The 20,030-nt window shown below is 47.4% G+C and overlaps 2 protein-coding genes and 2 non-coding genes across 4 annotated transcripts; all 4 read left to right on the forward strand.

The window, feature by feature from the left end:
• LOC137501242 (histone H2B) lies at nucleotides 1–372 on the forward strand. Its single transcript, XM_068228148.1, has one exon. It carries the CDS (start codon nucleotides 1–3, stop codon nucleotides 370–372), a length of 372 nt encoding a protein of 123 aa, XP_068084249.1.
• Nucleotides 373–1,071: 699 nt separating this feature from the next.
• LOC137501353 (5S ribosomal RNA) lies at nucleotides 1,072–1,190 on the forward strand. Its single transcript, XR_011018505.1, has one exon. It is a non-coding gene; the product is annotated as a 5S ribosomal RNA (ribosomal RNA).
• A 12,873-nt stretch (nucleotides 1,191–14,063) lies between these two features.
• LOC137501243 (histone H2B) lies at nucleotides 14,064–14,435 on the forward strand. Its single transcript, XM_068228149.1, has one exon. The coding sequence runs from the start codon at nucleotides 14,064–14,066 to the stop codon at nucleotides 14,433–14,435; it is 372 nt and encodes a 123-aa protein (XP_068084250.1).
• A 695-nt stretch (nucleotides 14,436–15,130) lies between these two features.
• Nucleotides 15,131–15,249, forward strand: LOC137501354 (5S ribosomal RNA). Its single transcript, XR_011018506.1, has one exon. It is a non-coding gene; the product is annotated as a 5S ribosomal RNA (ribosomal RNA).
• The last annotated feature ends 4,781 nt before the right edge of the window (nucleotides 15,250–20,030 follow it).

Consider the following 20,030-nt stretch of genomic DNA (forward strand, 5'->3'; position numbering starts at 1 on the left):
ATGCCTCCTAAGACTAGCGGAAAGGCCGCCAAGAAAGCCGGCAAGGCCCAGAAGAACATCTCCAAGGGAGATAAGAAGAAGAAGCGCAAGAGGAAGGAGAGCTACGCCATCTACATCTACAAAGTACTTAAACAGGTACACCCTGATACTGGCATCTCCAGCAAGGCGATGAGCATCATGAACAGCTTCGTCAACGACATCTTCGAACGTATCGCCGCTGAAGCTTCCCGTCTGGCCCACTACAACAAGCGCTCCACCATCACTAGTCGGGAGATCCAGACTGCCGTCCGTCTCTTGCTGCCCGGAGAGCTGGCCAAGCACGCCGTCAGCGAGGGCACCAAAGCAGTCACCAAATACACCAGCTCCAAGTAAGGAGCTACAGGGAATAACCACCCTTCTTAAGAAACGGCCCTTTTCAGGGCCACCACACCTTTAAAAAAAAGAGCAGTTGTGTTAGCCTCTTACCCTTAAGCAAACCAAAGGCAAGTGAAAAGGGGGACATCACATCAAAGTGGTTAGCATTGTTACTTTAAGGTCAAAAGAAATTAGAAAACCTCATAATAATAATAATAATAATAATAATAATAATAATAATAATAATAATTATAATAATTATAATAATAATAATCGTCGTCGTTAACACCATCATAGCCGGACGGATTATTCAGTCCTTTTGCCGCTTGAAACGACAATCGCACCGCCGTCAAGAACAACAACAACAACAACAACAACTACTACTACTACTACTACCACGGGGCCCTGGGTCTTTCTTTCTTTCTTTCTTTCTTTCTTTCTTTCTTTCTTTCTTTCTTTCTTTTCTTTCTTGAGGAGATTGGTTGGGATTGAATGTAGGCCCTGGGTCGAGTTGGGGTTAGGTTACGACGAAGTGAGGTTAAAACTACTCGGGTTAGGTTCCGCCGCGCCCCGCCGCGCGCGCTCAGTACCGCCCTCGTACGCTCCTCCGTCGCGATCTCCGAGCAAAGTCTCGTCTCGACAACGCGCCCGCCCACCTCCAAAGAATAAATAACCGTTGCCTTCTGTACACATGCATCTATGAAGACTTCCTTTCTCGCCAACGGCCATACCATGTTGAATACACCGGTTCTCGTCCGATCACCGCAGTTAAGCAACATTGGGCGTGGTCAGTACTTGGATGGGTGACCGCTTGGGAACACCACGTGCCGTTGGCTCAATTCCCTTTTTACCTACTATTCTGATCTCTAAATAACCCTTTATCATCAACTTTAGCCTTACGGCTGCACAAATGTCGAAATTGATCGATTTTTGTTACATGTGAAACTAACCAGATGTTCTTAACTTTCCAACATGATTCAAGTTTATTGTAGATACTTAACTTCCTCCGAGGTGCCCGCCTAACCTGACCTGACCTGATGATGATGATGATGATGATGATGATGATGATGATGATGATGATGGTTGTTATTATTATTATTATTATTATTATTATTATTATTATTATTGTTATTATGCGAGAGAGAGAGAGAGAGAGAGAGAGAGAGAGAGAGTGTGTGTGTGTGTGTGTGTGTGTGTGTGTGTGTGTGTGTGTGTGTGTGTGTGTGTGTGTGTGTGTGCTGTTATTTTTCTTTTAGGTTAGTGCAGCTTAGTGCGCCCTGTCTGTAGGAGGCCCCTCATGGATACTTAACTCTTCATTCTACTACGTCCTATTTCGCGTAAGATTACAGGTAAGAAGGGTAATCAGTGCCAGGGCGGAACGTGGGTTCGAATCTCCCTGCCCGCCAAGAAAATCGCGAGGAAGATGGTTTCCAAACAACGTCATCGACACTGTCGTGATAACAATGAAAGCCGTGTCCTAGCAACCGCACGCCGCATGTAGCAGCCCTTCAAAGAGGCGAAAAATGATTTCATTTTATGTTCTTTCAGGTAAGATAAGATACTATCGCTGACCCGTTGATATAACGACGACGTTCGGTAATAAGTTGCAAGTCTGTTGTGCGCTATTCTCTGCAGGTAACTGGGCGTCTCTCATAAGCTTGCTTACGAACGATGATGTACTAGTGCAGGAGAGTGACCCTTGTGCGCGTGTTCCGACAAATCGTAGCATTGACTCCCAGGACTTTGCATTTCTACCTAAGATGAGACGGTTTCCTAATAAGACTGAGAAAGTAACGTTTTCGACGACAAGTGTTAGTTGAAAGTGTCGTGACGTTTTAGGTTAGGTGACGTGAGGAAAGTGCTCGATTTCAGTAGCCTGCACGTCGGCTGACCGACCTTTCGGCAAGTGATGAATTCCATAGAACTAACCTCAACTCCCCATATCATTACCGTTACCGTCCTGGATTTAAATAGGCCATTCTGAGCTCAACTTGGCGAGTTCGATTCCGGTTCACTCCCTTGGTATTTGAATGGCCAAACACGTCGGCCTCATGCCTGTAGATTTACGGGCACGTAAAATAGAAGAACTCCTGCGGGACAAAATTTCGCCTCAGCGGCGTCTCCGGAAACGGTAAATAGTAGTTAGTGGGGCGTAAAGTAAATAACATTTTTCACTACCTACCACTACTAGTTCCTGTTAGGCCGGTAGGGATTTTTCGTACTTCGGCAATAATACGTCCATTTGCCCAGCACCTGAACACTGCGTACCTGTACGTCCTACTTTTTCCTCCTTACCTTAGTACTACCGGTTAGAATTCAAAGAATAGGGAGGTTAGGTATCCTGCGTCTAACACGGTCGCCCTTTCACTGCTACCCGGGTCCTATATCCTCTTTTCTGCTGAAGACAAACACCTCAACTTCTCTTCTTAATGTTATTAACTACAATCATCATCTTCATTACCTGATTGCTTTCACGAGTTCGCAGGAATTGATAGGCCTAGAATGGAGACCCTGTTCTAAGACATGATTGCAGCGAACCGAGAAAAGGGGCATAAACTGATCGTGGATCTGCTAACTTCAAGCTAAATTACGCACACTTTTATCATCACCAGTCTTGAAAACTGGGAAGGAGGCCTGCATCTTCTCATTACAGGGTAGATGCTAGATATTTCGGGTGCAAGATACTGCAGGTTAGGCTTGGATAACCTAAACTAATTAAGAAAAAATAAAAATCTTGAGGTACCGTACCGGTACTGGTCTGGTCTAGTCATACGAAGAGTAACCCTAGCGCAGCTGGCCTAAATACCATCAGGTCCCTTTACGCATATCCTCCCATGAATGTAAATGACTCGGTACCCCTCATTACGGTACTTCAATTGATATTTGAGGGAAGAGGACTCCTAATCCTCCTGTTTTCTTCCCAGGGTATTCTTTTACAGCACAAACTTGAGTAGTAGTAGTAGGAGTAGTAGTAGTAGTAGTAGTAGTAGTAGTAGTAGTAGTAGAAGGAAGGAAGGAAGGAAGGAAGGTTGTAGTCAGGAAGGGCATCCAGCCGTATAATCACACCGAATCCACATGGCGAGAGAAGTTGTGTTAACCGTGCATCTACCCTGTGTTAGATCCTTCCTTCCTGATTTCCATCTGCAAGTAAGAATTGAACGTCCAACGTGTTAACCCAACACGTATTCCTGCAATTCCCGGCGTCGTTCGGACCAGGAGAAAGAAAGAAAGAAAGAAAGAAAGAAAGAAAGAAAGAAAGAAAGAAAGAAAAAGTTCCTTACACGTCGAAAGGGACATAGCATTCTCGCGGTTTCGCACTTTACTGACCTTATTCTTTTTTGAGGTTAGGTATGCCGCTGTACTTGTAAGTCAAAGAAGTAATTGCGTAGCCTTTTTGTAATTACATTCGACGTAACCTCAAACTTTAATACTATTATTTGAAGTCAGTTCACGCGATCGTCTTCGTTCTATGCTGCTAATAGTGTGATCGATTCTCGGCGCAGCCAGTAGGTTATTTTAAGGAGGCATACTCTCACTTAATGGCAGCTTTGAGACCAAAGGTCGGTTACGAAAGTTAGGTAAAAGTCGTCGTCGTCGACATAGTAGTAGCGGTAGTTGTTTTTTTTTAAATAGCCTTAGCCTACTGTTGTTGTTGTTGTTTGAGTCACCAGTCCGTAGACTGGTTTGATGCAGCCCTCCACGCCACCCTATCCTGTGCCAACCTTTTCGTTTCTATGTAACTATTGCATCCTACATGTGCTTGTCATGTCCGTACCTTGGTCTACCCCTACAGTTCTTACCGCCTACACATCGTTCTAAAACCAACTGAATAAGTCCTGGGTGTCTTAAGATGGGTCCTATCATTGTATCTCTTGTTCTCATCCAATTTTTTCTGAAGTTGTTCTCTGTAGGCAGCTCCCTCGGAAGCTTCTGTCTACCTCAAGCTGTCCAACTTGAGGGAGGACGCGATCGGCTGTAATATTGGAACAATTAGTAATACCGCCTGGTGTAGATATACTATATATGGGCTTCTTTTCGATTGTGAATAGGCCTAGAGATATTCGGTCCTGGCTTTGTTGCCCGGGGTAGGCGGGACGTTTCTACCAGGCTGTGCTTCCCTCCTACAGGTCAGAGACAAAGTCTTTTGTGAGACTTAACCGGCTGTCTTCCGGTCTGGGCCTTTAGGTACGCCCTGAAATACACCTAGACGTTCTAGGATTCCTCTTTAACTAGGCTTCTCTTCTCTTCCCTTACAAGGGCCTTAAAACAGCAGGAAGTGAGAGAGGGTACCTGACCGTGAGGCAAGTGCCTATGGCCCTAAATACTGCGACTAAAATGAACTTAAAGAGCTAGCAAGAGACCTGGAATCTGACAAGTCGTGGAAACTAGTCCCTAATTTATATGTTTCCTTCTTTATGCCCTTTTATGCAATGCTATTAGAGGCAGATTACGGTGGGTCTCCTTGCTACTGCAGAAATCCACCTGAAGGCCGAACGTCCCTTGCTCTCATTCGAAAGTGGCTAGAGTCCACGAACAGTTCTCTGCCTTGGCAGCTAGAGGAAGGATGGGACTTCCTTCAGGTAAGCGGTGGTCGCTCCCGGGGGCGTCGCGACGACGGCGGCTGCCCCTAAATGTCGGCATGGAGAGGGAGCTGAGGAAATGCTGTCCATGGAACACACCTGCGCCAGGACGCCCTGAACAAGGCGGGCAGCACTTCTTTCATTTGAGGAGCAGCATTAATCCTTTGGCTATCCCTTCCTACCTTGAACTAAACCTTCCGCCGCCCCCACGGGACGCAGGGTGCACGAGAAAGGAGCTAGGAAGCACGTCCCCAACTTATCGCCGCGCAGCCCACCCGACAGCTAGCCTCTGCTGTTTCCTGCGCGGTCCGAGTAGCCTGATACACTCCGCCATTCGGGAAAATTTAACACATCATTCGCACCGTGACCATGGCTGACACTGCAACAGCATCGGCAGCATCCGCACCCGCCTCGGCTCCGGCCCAGGCGTCGCCCAAGAAGAACAAGGCTTCCGCATCCAAGAAACCTCGCACCAAGCCTGCACATCCGAAAACCTCCGAGATGGTGGGCAGTGCCATCAAGAGCCTCAAGGAGCGAGGTGGATCTTCTCTCCAAGCTATCAAGAAGTACATCTCTGCCAACTACAAGGTGGACTCTGAGAAGCTGGCCCCATTCATCAAGAAGTACCTGAAATCTGCTGTGGCTTCCGGAGAGCTGGTCCAGACCAAGGGGAAGGGAGCTTCAGGTTCCTTCAAACTCGCCTCAGCTGCCAAGCCGGAGAAAGCCAGCGCAGCCCCTGTCAAGCGGTCCGCCGCCCCCAAGGAGAAGCGCATCCCCAAGGCGAAGAAGGCTGGGGGAGCCAAGGCTGCAGCCAAGAAAGCCATTTCCAAAAAGCCTGCTGAGAAGAAGAAGGCAGCTCCTGCTCCCAAACCAAAGCAGAAGGCTCCTTCCAAGGCTAAGAAGGCCGCCAAGGTGCCCACTAAGAAACCTAAGGCACCTAAGCCTAAAAAGGCCGCTAAGCCCAAGGCCTCGCCTAAAAAGGCACCTGCAAAAAGGAAGTGAGAACCCTCGAGGTTCTTACACTACCCGTGCACCTCTTGCTCTCACGAGAGCGGAGGTTGCAAAAACGGCCCTTATCAGGGCCATCACCTTCTTTCTAAAAGAGCCTATGAAGTCTTTGAATGTGAACCCTGGCCTCTCTCCTACCTCTGTCTCATAAAGAGGCAAGTGTGCACAAGTGCCCCACTACTCTCTTATTATTATTATTATTATTATTATTATTATTATTATTATTATTATTATTATTATTTAGTATTTTCTTTACTGTTATTGCACTTGGAGTTTTCCTTAATCCCCTTGGCACAACAACCACCATCAAGATTTATATACTTTGTTATTATTATTATTATTATTATTATTATTATCAACATCGCCTTTATTATTCAGTATTTTCTTTACTATGATTACTCTAGGACTCTTCGCATCGTCCTGTGGAATAAAAAATAAAATAAAAAAACCCACCGCCATCCAGATGTATATACTTTGTCGTTGTTGTTATTATTATTATTATTATTATTATTATTATTATTATTATTATTAAGTTTTGTGTCTACTGCGCTTGCACTTGGAAGGTTCACATCATCCCCTGGAAACAACAACAACCACCACCACCACCATCATCATCATCAAGATTTATATTATTATTATTTATTTCCTTTTAAAGAATATTTTAATTCACTGCCCGTGCTAGCTCAGAGACTACGACTGCTCTTTCTGGGATATTTTGGTGGCCCTGAAAAGGGCCGTTTGGTGAAAGGTTCAGCGTTAAGCTAGCTCTGGACTTAGGCACGCTCCCCTCGGATGCGGCGGGCGAGCTGGATGTCCTTTGGCATGATGGTGACACGCTTGGCATGGATGGCACACAAGTTGGTGTCTTCGAAAAGACCCACCAGGTAGGCTTCGCTGGCCTCCTGCAAGGCCATGACGGCCGAGCTCTGGAAGCGCAGGTCAGTCTTGAAGTCCTGAGCTATTTCTCTCACGAGCCGCTGGAAAGGCAGCTTGCGGATGAGCAGCTCGGTGCTCTTCTGGTAGCGCCTGATCTCACGGAGGGCCACGGTACCGGGCCTGTACCGATGAGGCTTCTTCACTCCACCCGTGGCAGGCGCGCTCTTACGGGCAGCCTTGGTTGCCAGCTGCTTGCGGGGGGCCTTGCCTCCGGTGGATTTACGTGCAGTCTGCTTCGTCCGGGCCATGACGTACGGTACTCACTGTCGACACGCTGCAGGGAGAATAACAGGAGCTCGCTCCCGCTCGCCTTGTTTTATTCCTTCGCTTCCCCCTCCCTGTGCTGCTGCAGCGCTGCCATTCGCTAGCCAGTTGCCGACGTCACCGGGGCCAGGCTCGTTCAACAAAAGCACAGGCAAAAGCGGGGCCTGGCACATTCGAGCTCTGAACTCGCTGTTGTACTGATCTACCATGACCGGACGAGGCAAGGGAGGAAAGGGACTCGGCAAAGGAGGCGCCAAGCGTCACAGGAAGGTGCTCCGAGACAACATCCAGGGCATCACCAAGCCTGCCATCAGACGTCTCGCCCGCAGAGGTGGGGTCAAGCGTATCTCGGGCCTAATCTACGAGGAGACTCGTGGCGTGCTCAAGGTTTTCCTGGAGAACGTCATCCGGGATGCCGTAACATACACCGAGCACGCCAAGAGGAAGACCGTGACCGCCATGGACGTAGTGTACGCCCTCAAGAGACAGGGACGTACCCTTTACGGTTTCGGCGGTTAGATCTCTTCCGAGCGTGCTCCCGGCAGGGGGCATGCAGTGTTTAAAAAAAACGGCCCTTTTCAGGGCCACCACTTACCTCTCAAAAGAGCTTAGTGTCCCGTGTCCAGTACTCCTCTAGCATTGCTTGTGCAGCACTTCTTCCTAGGAGGTACTGTACTGTACACTTCTGCTCGAGCCCTGCAGAGAAGAAAATATGCCCTCAACGTTAGTAATGAAGTCTAGTCTGAAGTTTATTTTTAATGGACACTAGATATCTGTATCTGATCCTCTCTCTCTCTCTCTCTCTCTCTCTCTCTTTCTTTCTTTCTTTCTGTCTTTCTTTCTTTCATTTGGAAACTAATCACATGGCTTCTTTCTAAATAAATAAATAAATAAATAAATAATTAAATAATTAAATAAATAATCTGATAACCTACTCCAGTTTTGAAGGTTATACCGTAAACTGGTATGATATTAAAAGTACTTCTTATGAAACCTTCCTTCCTTCCTTCCTTCCTTCCTTCCTTCCTTCCTTCCTTCCTTCCTTCCTTCCTTCCTTCCTTCCTTCCTTCAATAAATAAACTGTGTAATATATCTTTAAGTTGGCTAGGCTATTTTCTGTCCTAAACACTAAATTCCAGCATCTGTTGCTACTGAAGGGACACTAAACACAGTTCTTCTCTTTGTTGTTGTTGTTGTTGTTGTTCTTCTTCTTCTTCTTCTTGGTTTCACTATTATTATTATTATTATTATTATTATTATTATTATTATTATTAGAGACTTATATGTACTGTACTGCTCTTTCTCTTTTGATACGTCTTTTACTACTGAGCAATAAAGCCTGACAAGCAACTCTTTCCTTAACCAGCTGGTGGCCCTGAAAAGGGCCGTTTTTTAAATTTTTGCCTGGGAAACCAAGGCTAAGGCAATTAAGCCTTCTTCTCGGTCTTCTTGGGCAGGAGCACTGCCTGAATATTGGGCAGCACACCTCCCTGGGCAATGGTCACACCAGACAGGAGTTTGTTTAACTCCTCATCGTTACGTATGGCCAACTGCAAGTGACGGGGGATGATCCTCGTCTTCTTGTTGTCACGGGCTGCATTGCCTGCCAACTCAAGAACTTCAGCAGCCAGGTACTCCATGACCGCAGCCAGGTACACGGGGGCACCAGCACCCACTCGCTCTGCATAGTTTCCCTTGCGGAGGAGACGGTGGATACGCCCGACAGGAAACTGCAGGCCTGCACGGCTGGAACGGCTTTTGGACTTGCCCTTAACTTTTCCTCCCTTGCCTCGTCCTGACATGATGCTCTGCTAGTCTGCTTCGCACCAAATGGTATTTTTCCGACTAGTGACCACCAGTTTTGTACTCTGGCAGGTTACGCGAGCCAGCGAGCCAGCCAATGAGGCTGCAGCTAGTTCGCCCCCATTGGCTAGTACGACACAGGCGTTTTCTTTCAAATACACGCTGAAACCGGGTGCCCCCAGCCAGCATTCGAGAACAATCTCCTGGTGACAGCGGACGCTTAGTGCTGTACTCTCCCACTTGTTGCTTTGGTGTGAGCTTATTTTCTGTGTTTATAAGGTACCAAGTATTATACAGGTGAAGCGCTAAATTGGATCTTAAACCAATCCTTTTGGCTACTTCTCTGGTATAATCTGGTAAGTGCTACATCACTTGCTGTTTTTGCTTGTTGGTGTGCCTTGTTGTAGAGTACTTGTGGTTGCATGATGGCTAAATCCCCGCCACCGGGAGGTGGTGGAGACGATTTTCCTCCTCTCTCCGCGACGCTAAAGCGAACTGCATGTGATAATCAGGGCTTGCCGGCTTCTCAGGCTGCCTCCACCATTAAACTCTTTCCTCCATTAAAAGACGTGGTCATGGAATATTCCAGAACAGGGGAGATCCCGGCTCATATAGCCGCGGTTGTTCGCAGCGAACACCCAGTGGCCAAAAAGGCTCGGAAGCATTATTTTAAACATCAATTAGCTAAGAAGCTGCTACCCAAACCCTCTGTTCCCACGTCTAATAGCTACAGTGTCCTGGCTTCGTTGCCCACTGACGGAAACCTAACCCTAGCTGATTTCATGCCTAGGCCAGCTGACCCCCTCCCCTCAACCAGTACTGCTTCCTCTCAGCCTGCTAGGCGCGCTGAGGTCGCGAGTTCGGCCTCTAACACTAATGAGACAGAGCAGTGCTCATCCCAAGGAAGCCAGGGCGAGGCCATGGATGTCGCGCCCCCAAAAAAGGTCACTGTTCCCCCAATTGTGGTCGCTGATAAATCGGAGTATCAGCGCCACTACAATTACCTCCGAACACGCTGCACTGGAAATATCAGAGTGATCAATACCAGGGACGCTCTGAAATTTCACGCAGACAATGAACACGATTACCTGCTCATTAAGCAATATTTTGAAGAGAATAACAAGAGTTTCTATACTCACCAGCTGGCGAGTAAGAGGCTCTTAAAGGTAATTATCCGCAACATAGTTGCCACAGTCAGCGTGGACTGGGTTCGCGAGGAACTCATGGCACTTGGATATCAGCCCCAGGATGTTTATCAATACACCAGGCGAGATGCAACGTCCAAAAAGCTGATCCCTCTAAGTGTCATGAGTGTCACCCTCCCGAGGGAAAAATTCTCAGAAACCATCTTCTCCGTAAAACATCTGTGCGGGTGTGCCGTTAAAATAGAGGCCTTCAGGGGCCGTGAGGGCCCCTCTCAGTGTTACCGATGCCAGCGGTGGGGGCACACCGCTAATTATTGCAAAATGCCATTGAGATGTGTGAAATGTGGTGAAAACCACTCAGCTGCTGCCTGCCCCCTACAGCCGGAGGCAGCAGCTAAGTGTGCCAACTGCCAGGGCAACCACCCCGCCTCCTGGAGGGGCTGCCAACTGTTTCGTAATATTATGGAGCAGAAGGTAGTCAGGGAGCTCTCCAAAGCTGAGAAAAGGAGGACCCTCCCCCCCTCCCGGGCAGTAGACCCTAACTTTACTTATGCTGCTGCTGCCGGAGGCGCCCAGGCCGCCCCCACCCCTGCATCGAACCCTGCACCCCCAGCGGAAGCGTCTCCCATATCCGACTTTTCGGGCATGGGTGACATTTTGAATCTCGTGAGGCAGATTAATTTCTCAAAATTACTGCCTATTATTAAGGACACCATGACTAAACTGAGGACATGTGAAACCATGATTGACAAAATTGGAGTCCTGTTAAGTGCTGTTATGCAGTACTTCTCAGAACCCTAATGAGGCTGTCATGTTTTGACTATGGACCTCAGAATCTGTGCATGGAATTGCAAGGGTGTTTCTGCTCAGAGATACGAACTCGAGTCGTTCATCTCTGAGCATAACATCGATATCCTCCTACTAGGGGAAACATGGCTGAAACCTCATATGCCCTTCAAAATTAAAAACTTTGCGGTATACCGCAAAGACAGAGTTGACAGAGAGGGCGGGGGCGTGGCCGTGCTGATTAAGTCTAAGCTTACTCATCACGTCATAGACCCCCTCCCTCTCGGAGTTATTGAGTCTCTCGGTATCGAGATTAGACACAGTAATTATCACTATCGTATTTTTGCGGCCTATCTCCCTCCCAGCGCTCCGCTTCATACGGCGGAGCTAGATATTTTGCTTAATAATCCCAGCCATACGCCCTCTATCATCGGAGGCGACTTGAATTCCAAGCACACCGACTGGAACTCCAGGACTATAAATCCTAGGGGGAGAATACTCCAGCAACATATGACAGATACTGACATCAGTGTATATGCCCCCACGGAGCCCACCTTCTATCCGGATAATGGTGGCCTACCTGATGTCCTTGATGTCGCAGTTACTAAGTATTACTGCAGGGCTATTGATTTTTTAGTCCCTGATGAGCTAAATTCCGACCACAAACCAATCATCTTCAATCTTACCTGGGTTAGGCTCGATGAGCCGTCTCTTCCTATCTCTAAACTAAACCTTGACTACCACAAATTCACGTGGCATGTCAATAAAAATCTGAAAACCTTTTCGATCACCAGCGAGAATGATGTTGACCGCGCGATTGCGCACCTTAATAACAAGGTCTGCAATGCCCGGAAATACATCATTCGAGCAGCTAAATCCAATCATAATAATAATAATAATCGTCCTCAGAACTGCCCTGGTCCTGAGGATGACACTACACCGGATCTCCTTAAGGATTTGATCCAAATTAAAAACAGATATAGGAAGAGATGGCAACGATTCCGGGACCCAGCTGACCGGGCGGAATACCTGGAACTAGCCCGTGAAGTCCGCAATCGCTTGCTGGAACGTAAGATTGAAAGATGGGAGGAATTCTGCCGACATCTTTCAGAACACGAGTCAGAGCGTGACTTTTGGCGTGTCACTCGCGGTCTGACTCGAACCCAGGAACCCCGGCGTGCCATCCACGGCCGGCACGGCCTGGTGTTCTCCCCCTATGATAAAGCTGAGGCTTTCGCGGACACTATTGAAAGCCAGTGCGTAACTCACAATTTAGATAACGATGACGATGACGATGACGAGCGATGGACCCGTGAGATACGCAGAAAAGCCTTGGCTTTCGAAAGACAATGGACACCTGACTTCAACGTACCTGACTTCCAGCCTCGCGAGATTCGCAGGGTTATTAAAAATTTAAATGAGAAGAAGTCTCCCGGTGATGACAGGGTTTCGAACAAGGAAATCAAATCACTGCCATACAGGGCAGTAATTTTCTTAGCAACCATCTTTTCGGCCTGTATTAAACTGGGATACTTCCCTGACGTCTGGAAGACTGGTAAAATGATAGTCTTCCCGAAGCCAGGGAAGGATAAATTATTCCCACAAAATTATCGCCCGATAACCCTGTTATCACATATCTCTAAGATTTTCGAGAGACTTCTTCTCTCTCGCCTCAATGGATACCTAAACACCCGCAACATACTGCGACCTGAGCAGTTTGGGTTCAGGTCCAGGCGCAGCGCCCCCCTTGCGGTGCTGCGCCTGACACAGTATGTCACAAGGTCGTTCAATATGCGCCGTAGCGTGCCAGCAGTATTTTTCGACGTAGAGAAAGCTTTTGACACTGTCTGGCACGATAATTTAATCGTAAAACTTTTGGAATTATATAAAGTCCCTAACTACCTTGTCAAAATTATTCAGTCATATTTGACTAACAGGAAATTTTATATTTCCTGTGAAGGGGAGCAATCCACCCCTCGGGTACTCAGAGCAGGAGTCCCACAGGGTGGAGTGCTGAGCCCCACTCTCTACGGCCTATATGTGAACGATCTTCCTACACGGGAAGGTGTAGAGATCCAGCAGTACGCGGATGACATAGCCATTTACACTGGCATGAAGAGAAATGACTATGCTGTCCGACGATTACAGCAATGGATCGATTCCTTCTGGGAGTGGTGTCACCGGAACAAGGTGAAAATAAATGCAGATAAAACCCAGGCAATTGTTTTCACCCGGCGCCGGCCTAACCTTGACCGCCTCACTATCAATAACGTCCCCGTGTCTTGGACGAACCAAATTAAATATCTCGGCTTAATAATGGACAGAACTTTGTCCTGGAGCCACAATATAGAACAGGCCAGACAGCGTGCCACGGCACGGATGAAAGCACTGAGACCTCTGCTAGGCAATAAATATATCTCTACCTCCATCAAGAGAAATATTTACCTAGCATGTATCAGGCCCATCCTGCTGTATGGCTGTGAGGCCTGGGGCTATATTGCGAAAACTCCACTTTCAAAATTACAAGCTTTCCAGAACAAGACACTTAGAATGATGACCAGAGCACCATATCTGAAATCTAACAAGAGGATACGGGCCGAGCTTCGTATCCCCACACTTAGATCTCAGATAAATAAAATAGTGAGGATGACCAGGGCTAGGATCCTCTCGAACCAATCAGAGGACCCTGGTATTTTACTGTTAAAACGGGTCATGAGGACCAAGAAGCCTAGTACTCGCCTGAAGTACCGTGGCCCTTGGATCCTCTATGACCTGTTTTAAATTCGAACCGGCCAACCTTTCGGTCTATTCCAAATTGAAACCGTCCTACCACTAAAATTACTCTAAATTACTCTCCTGTCAAGGGCCGTTTCTTAAGAAGCACTCTGATATCAATACTGCTCCGATATAAACTTTCCTTTTGAGCACGTTAACTAAAGCGAAGTGGGGGTTTCTTTTCTGACTATAGGCCTCCCAGCCTATCAGACAGATTGCTTCTCCCCCGCCAGTGTAGCGAGAACAGTGACTTTTCGCCTCATCGGCAATTCCCAGGAAACAGATGAGTAGGGGGGCATATTTTTCGCCCCGGGGCTCCCATCCACTGGCCATCAACAAAAAAAAAAAAAAAAAAAAAAAAAAAGTGCCCCCAGCCATTCGTTTGGATTCTCAGTAGCTACACGAGACAACCATGCCTCCTAAGACTAGCGGAAAGGCCGCCAAGAAAGCCGGCAAGGCCCAGAAGAACATCTCCAAGGGAGATAAGAAGAAGAAGCGCAAGAGGAAGGAGAGCTACGCCATCTACATCTACAAAGTACTTAAACAGGTACACCCTGATACTGGCATCTCCAGCAAGGCGATGAGCATCATGAACAGCTTCGTCAACGACATCTTCGAACGTATCGCCGCTGAAGCTTCCCGTCTGGCCCACTACAACAAGCGCTCCACCATCACTAGTCGGGAGATCCAGACTGCCGTCCGTCTCTTGCTGCCCGGAGAGCTGGCCAAGCACGCCGTCAGCGAGGGCACCAAAGCAGTCACCAAATACACCAGCTCCAAGTAAGGAGCTACAGGGAATAACCACCCTTCTTAAGAAACGGCCCTTTTCAGGGCCACCACACCTTTAAAAAAAAGAGCAGTTGTGTTAGCCTCTTACCCTTAAGCAAACCAAAGGCAAGTGAAAAGGGGGACATCACATCAAAGTGGTTAGCATTGTTACTTTAAGGTCAAAAGAAATTAGAAAACCTCATAATAATAATAATAATAATAATAATAATAATAATAATAATAATAATTATAATAATTATAATAATAATAATCGTCGTCGTTAACACCATCATAGCCGGACGGATTATTCAGTCCTTTTGCCGCTTGAAACGACAATCGCACCGCCGTCAAGAACAACAACAACAACAACAACAACTACTACTACTACTACTACCACGGGGCCCTGGGTCTTTCTTTCTTTCTTTCTTTCTTTCTTTCTTTCTTTCTTTCTTTCTTTTCTTTCTTGAGGAGATTGGTTGGGATTGAATGTAGGCCCTGGGTCGAGTTGGGGTTAGGTTACGACGAAGTGAGGTTAAAACTACTCGGGTTAGGTTCCGCCGCGCCCCGCCGCGCGCGCTCAGTACCGCCCTCGTACGCTCCTCCGTCGCGATCTCCGAGCAAAGTCTCGTCTCGACAACGCGCCCGCCCACCTCCAAAGAATAAATAACCGTTGCCTTCTGTACACATGCATCTATGAAGACTTCCTTTCTCGCCAACGGCCATACCATGTTGAATACACCGGTTCTCGTCCGATCACCGCAGTTAAGCAACATTGGGCGTGGTCAGTACTTGGATGGGTGACCGCTTGGGAACACCACGTGCCGTTGGCTCAATTCCCTTTTTACCTACTATTCTGATCTCTAAATAACCCTTTATCATCAACTTTAGCCTTACGGCTGCACAAATGTCGAAATTGATCGATTTTTGTTACATGTGAAACTAACCAGATGTTCTTAACTTTCCAACATGATTCAAGTTTATTGTAGATACTTAACTTCCTCCGAGGTGCCCGCCTAACCTGACCTGACCTGATGATGATGATGATGATGATGATGATGATGATGATGATGATGATGATGGTTGTTATTATTATTATTATTATTATTATTATTATTATTATTATTGTTATTATGCGAGAGAGAGAGAGAGAGAGAGAGAGAGAGAGAGAGAGTGTGTGTGTGTGTGTGTGTGTGTGTGTGTGTGTGTGTGTGTGTGTGTGTGTGTGTGTGTGTGTGTGCTGTTATTTTTCTTTTAGGTTAGTGCAGCTTAGTGCGCCCTGTCTGTAGGAGGCCCCTCATGGATACTTAACTCTTCATTCTACTACGTCCTATTTCGCGTAAGATTACAGGTAAGAAGGGTAATCAGTGCCAGGGCGGAACGTGGGTTCGAATCTCCCTGCCCGCCAAGAAAATCGCGAGGAAGATGGTTTCCAAACAACGTCATCGACACTGTCGTGATAACAATGAAAGCCGTGTCCTAGCAACCGCACGCCGCATGTAGCAGCCCTTCAAAGAGGCGAAAAATGATTTCATTTTATGTTCTTTCAGGTAAGATAAGATACTATCGCTGACCCGTTGATATAACGACGACGTTCGGTAATAAGTTGCAAGTCTGTTGTGCGCTATTCTCTGCAGGTAACTGGGCGTCTCTCATAAGCTTGCTTACGAACGATGATGTACTAGTGCAGGAGAGTGACCCTTGTGCGCGTGTTCCGACAAATCGTAGCATTGACTCCCAGGACTTTGCATTTCTACCTAAGATGAGACGGTTTCCTAATAAGACTGAGAAAGTAACGTTTTCGACGACAAGTGTTAGTTGAAAGTGTCGTGACGTTTTAGGTTAGGTGACGTGAGGAAAGTGCTCGATTTCAGTAGCCTGCACGTCGGCTGACCGACCTTTCGGCAAGTGATGAATTCCATAGAACTAACCTCAACTCCCCATATCATTACCGTTACCGTCCTGGATTTAAATAGGCCATTCTGAGCTCAACTTGGCGAGTTCGATTCCGGTTCACTCCCTTGGTATTTGAATGGCCAAACACGTCGGCCTCATGCCTGTAGATTTACGGGCACGTAAAATAGAAGAACTCCTGCGGGACAAAATTTCGCCTCAGCGGCGTCTCCGGAAACGGTAAATAGTAGTTAGTGGGGCGTAAAGTAAATAACATTTTTCACTACCTACCACTACTAGTTCCTGTTAGGCCGGTAGGGATTTTTCGTACTTCGGCAATAATACGTCCATTTGCCCAGCACCTGAACACTGCGTACCTGTACGTCCTACTTTTTCCTCCTTACCTTAGTACTACCGGTTAGAATTCAAAGAATAGGGAGGTTAGGTATCCTGCGTCTAACACGGTCGCCCTTTCACTGCTACCCGGGTCCTATATCCTCTTTTCTGCTGAAGACAAACACCTCAACTTCTCTTCTTAATGTTATTAACTACAATCATCATCTTCATTACCTGATTGCTTTCACGAGTTCGCAGGAATTGATAGGCCTAGAATGGAGACCCTGTTCTAAGACATGATTGCAGCGAACCGAGAAAAGGGGCATAAACTGATCGTGGATCTGCTAACTTCAAGCTAAATTACGCACACTTTTATCATCACCAGTCTTGAAAACTGGGAAGGAGGCCTGCATCTTCTCATTACAGGGTAGATGCTAGATATTTCGGGTGCAAGATACTGCAGGTTAGGCTTGGATAACCTAAACTAATTAAGAAAAAATAAAAATCTTGAGGTACCGTACCGGTACTGGTCTGGTCTAGTCATACGAAGAGTAACCCTAGCGCAGCTGGCCTAAATACCATCAGGTCCCTTTACGCATATCCTCCCATGAATGTAAATGACTCGGTACCCCTCATTACGGTACTTCAATTGATATTTGAGGGAAGAGGACTCCTAATCCTCCTGTTTTCTTCCCAGGGTATTCTTTTACAGCACAAACTTGAGTAGTAGTAGTAGGAGTAGTAGTAGTAGTAGTAGTAGTAGTAGTAGTAGTAGTAGAAGGAAGGAAGGAAGGAAGGAAGGTTGTAGTCAGGAAGGGCATCCAGCCGTATAATCACACCGAATCCACATGGCGAGAGAAGTTGTGTTAACCGTGCATCTACCCTGTGTTAGATCCTTCCTTCCTGATTTCCATCTGCAAGTAAGAATTGAACGTCCAACGTGTTAACCCAACACGTATTCCTGCAATTCCCGGCGTCGTTCGGACCAGGAGAAAGAAAGAAAGAAAGAAAGAAAGAAAGAAAGAAAGAAAGAAAGAAAGAAAAAGTTCCTTACACGTCGAAAGGGACATAGCATTCTCGCGGTTTCGCACTTTACTGACCTTATTCTTTTTTGAGGTTAGGTATGCCGCTGTACTTGTAAGTCAAAGAAGTAATTGCGTAGCCTTTTTGTAATTACATTCGACGTAACCTCAAACTTTAATACTATTATTTGAAGTCAGTTCACGCGATCGTCTTCGTTCTATGCTGCTAATAGTGTGATCGATTCTCGGCGCAGCCAGTAGGTTATTTTAAGGAGGCATACTCTCACTTAATGGCAGCTTTGAGACCAAAGGTCGGTTACGAAAGTTAGGTAAAAGTCGTCGTCGTCGACATAGTAGTAGCGGTAGTTGTTTTTTTTTAAATAGCCTTAGCCTACTGTTGTTGTTGTTGTTTGAGTCACCAGTCCGTAGACTGGTTTGATGCAGCCCTCCACGCCACCCTATCCTGTGCCAACCTTTTCGTTTCTATGTAACTATTGCATCCTACATGTGCTTGTCATGTCCGTACCTTGGTCTACCCCTACAGTTCTTACCGCCTACACATCGTTCTAAAACCAACTGAATAAGTCCTGGGTGTCTTAAGATGGGTCCTATCATTGTATCTCTTGTTCTCATCCAATTTTTTCTGAAGTTGTTCTCTGTAGGCAGCTCCCTCGGAAGCTTCTGTCTACCTCAAGCTGTCCAACTTGAGGGAGGACGCGATCGGCTGTAATATTGGAACAATTAGTAATACCGCCTGGTGTAGATATACTATATATGGGCTTCTTTTCGATTGTGAATAGGCCTAGAGATATTCGGTCCTGGCTTTGTTGCCCGGGGTAGGCGGGACGTTTCTACCAGGCTGTGCTTCCCTCCTACAGGTCAGAGACAAAGTCTTTTGTGAGACTTAACCGGCTGTCTTCCGGTCTGGGCCTTTAGGTACGCCCTGAAATACACCTAGACGTTCTAGGATTCCTCTTTAACTAGGCTTCTCTTCTCTTCCCTTACAAGGGCCTTAAAACAGCAGGAAGTGAGAGAGGGTACCTGACCGTGAGGCAAGTGCCTATGGCCCTAAATACTGCGACTAAAATGAACTTAAAGAGCTAGCAAGAGACCTGGAATCTGACAAGTCGTGGAAACTAGTCCCTAATTTATATGTTTCCTTCTTTATGCCCTTTTATGCAATGCTATTAGAGGCAGATTACGGTGGGTCTCCTTGCTACTGCAGAAATCCACCTGAAGGCCGAACGTCCCTTGCTCTCATTCGAAAGTGGCTAGAGTCCACGAACAGTTCTCTGCCTTGGCAGCTAGAGGAAGGATGGGACTTCCTTCAGGTAAGCGGTGGTCGCTCCCGGGGGCGTCGCGACGACGGCGGCTGCCCCTAAATGTCGGCATGGAGAGGGAGCTGAGGAAATGCTGTCCATGGAACACACCTGCGCCAGGACGCCCTGAACAAGGCGGGCAGCACTTCTTTCATTTGAGGAGCAGCATTAATCCTTTGGCTATCCCTTCCTACCTTGAACTAAACCTTCCGCCGCCCCCACGGGACGCAGGGTGCACGAGAAAGGAGCTAGGAAGCACGTCCCCAACTTATCGCCGCGCAGCCCACCCGACAGCTAGCCTCTGCTGTTTCCTGCGCGGTCCGAGTAGCCTGATACACTCCGCCATTCGGGAAAATTTAACACATCATTCGCACCGTGACCATGGCTGACACTGCAACAGCATCGGCAGCATCCGCACCCGCCTCGGCTCCGGCCCAGGCGTCGCCCAAGAAGAACAAGGCTTCCGCATCCAAGAAACCTCGCACCAAGCCTGCACATCCGAAAACCTCCGAGATGGTGGGCAGTGCCATCAAGAGCCTCAAGGAGCGAGGTGGATCTTCTCTCCAAGCTATCAAGAAGTACATCTCTGCCAACTACAAGGTGGACTCTGAGAAGCTGGCCCCATTCATCAAGAAGTACCTGAAATCTGCTGTGGCTTCCGGAGAGCTGGTCCAGACCAAGGGGAAGGGAGCTTCAGGTTCCTTCAAACTCGCCTCAGCTGCCAAGCCGGAGAAAGCCAGCGCAGCCCCTGTCAAGCGGTCCGCCGCCCCCAAGGAGAAGCGCATCCCCAAGGCGAAGAAGGCTGGGGGAGCCAAGGCTGCAGCCAAGAAAGCCATTTCCAAAAAGCCTGCTGAGAAGAAGAAGGCAGCTCCTGCTCCCAAACCAAAGCAGAAGGCTCCTTCCAAGGCTAAGAAGGCCGCCAAGGTGCCCACTAAGAAACCTAAGGCACCTAAGCCTAAAAAGGCCGCTAAGCCCAAGGCCTCGCCTAAAAAGGCACCTGCAAAAAGGAAGTGAGAACCCTCGAGGTTCTTACACTACCCGTGC

This window comes from Anabrus simplex, chromosome 6 (assembly GCF_040414725.1).
Source record: "Anabrus simplex isolate iqAnaSimp1 chromosome 6, ASM4041472v1, whole genome shotgun sequence".
NCBI lineage: Eukaryota > Metazoa > Arthropoda > Insecta > Orthoptera > Tettigoniidae > Anabrus > Anabrus simplex.

What these genes read in the sequence shown, in the direction of transcription:
- LOC137501242 (XM_068228148.1), top strand. Translation starts at nt 1, where the DNA reads ATGCCTCCTAAGACTAGCGGAAAGGCCGCCAAGAAAGCCGGCAAGGCC.
- LOC137501243 (XM_068228149.1), top strand. Translation starts at nt 14,064, where the DNA reads ATGCCTCCTAAGACTAGCGGAAAGGCCGCCAAGAAAGCCGGCAAGGCC.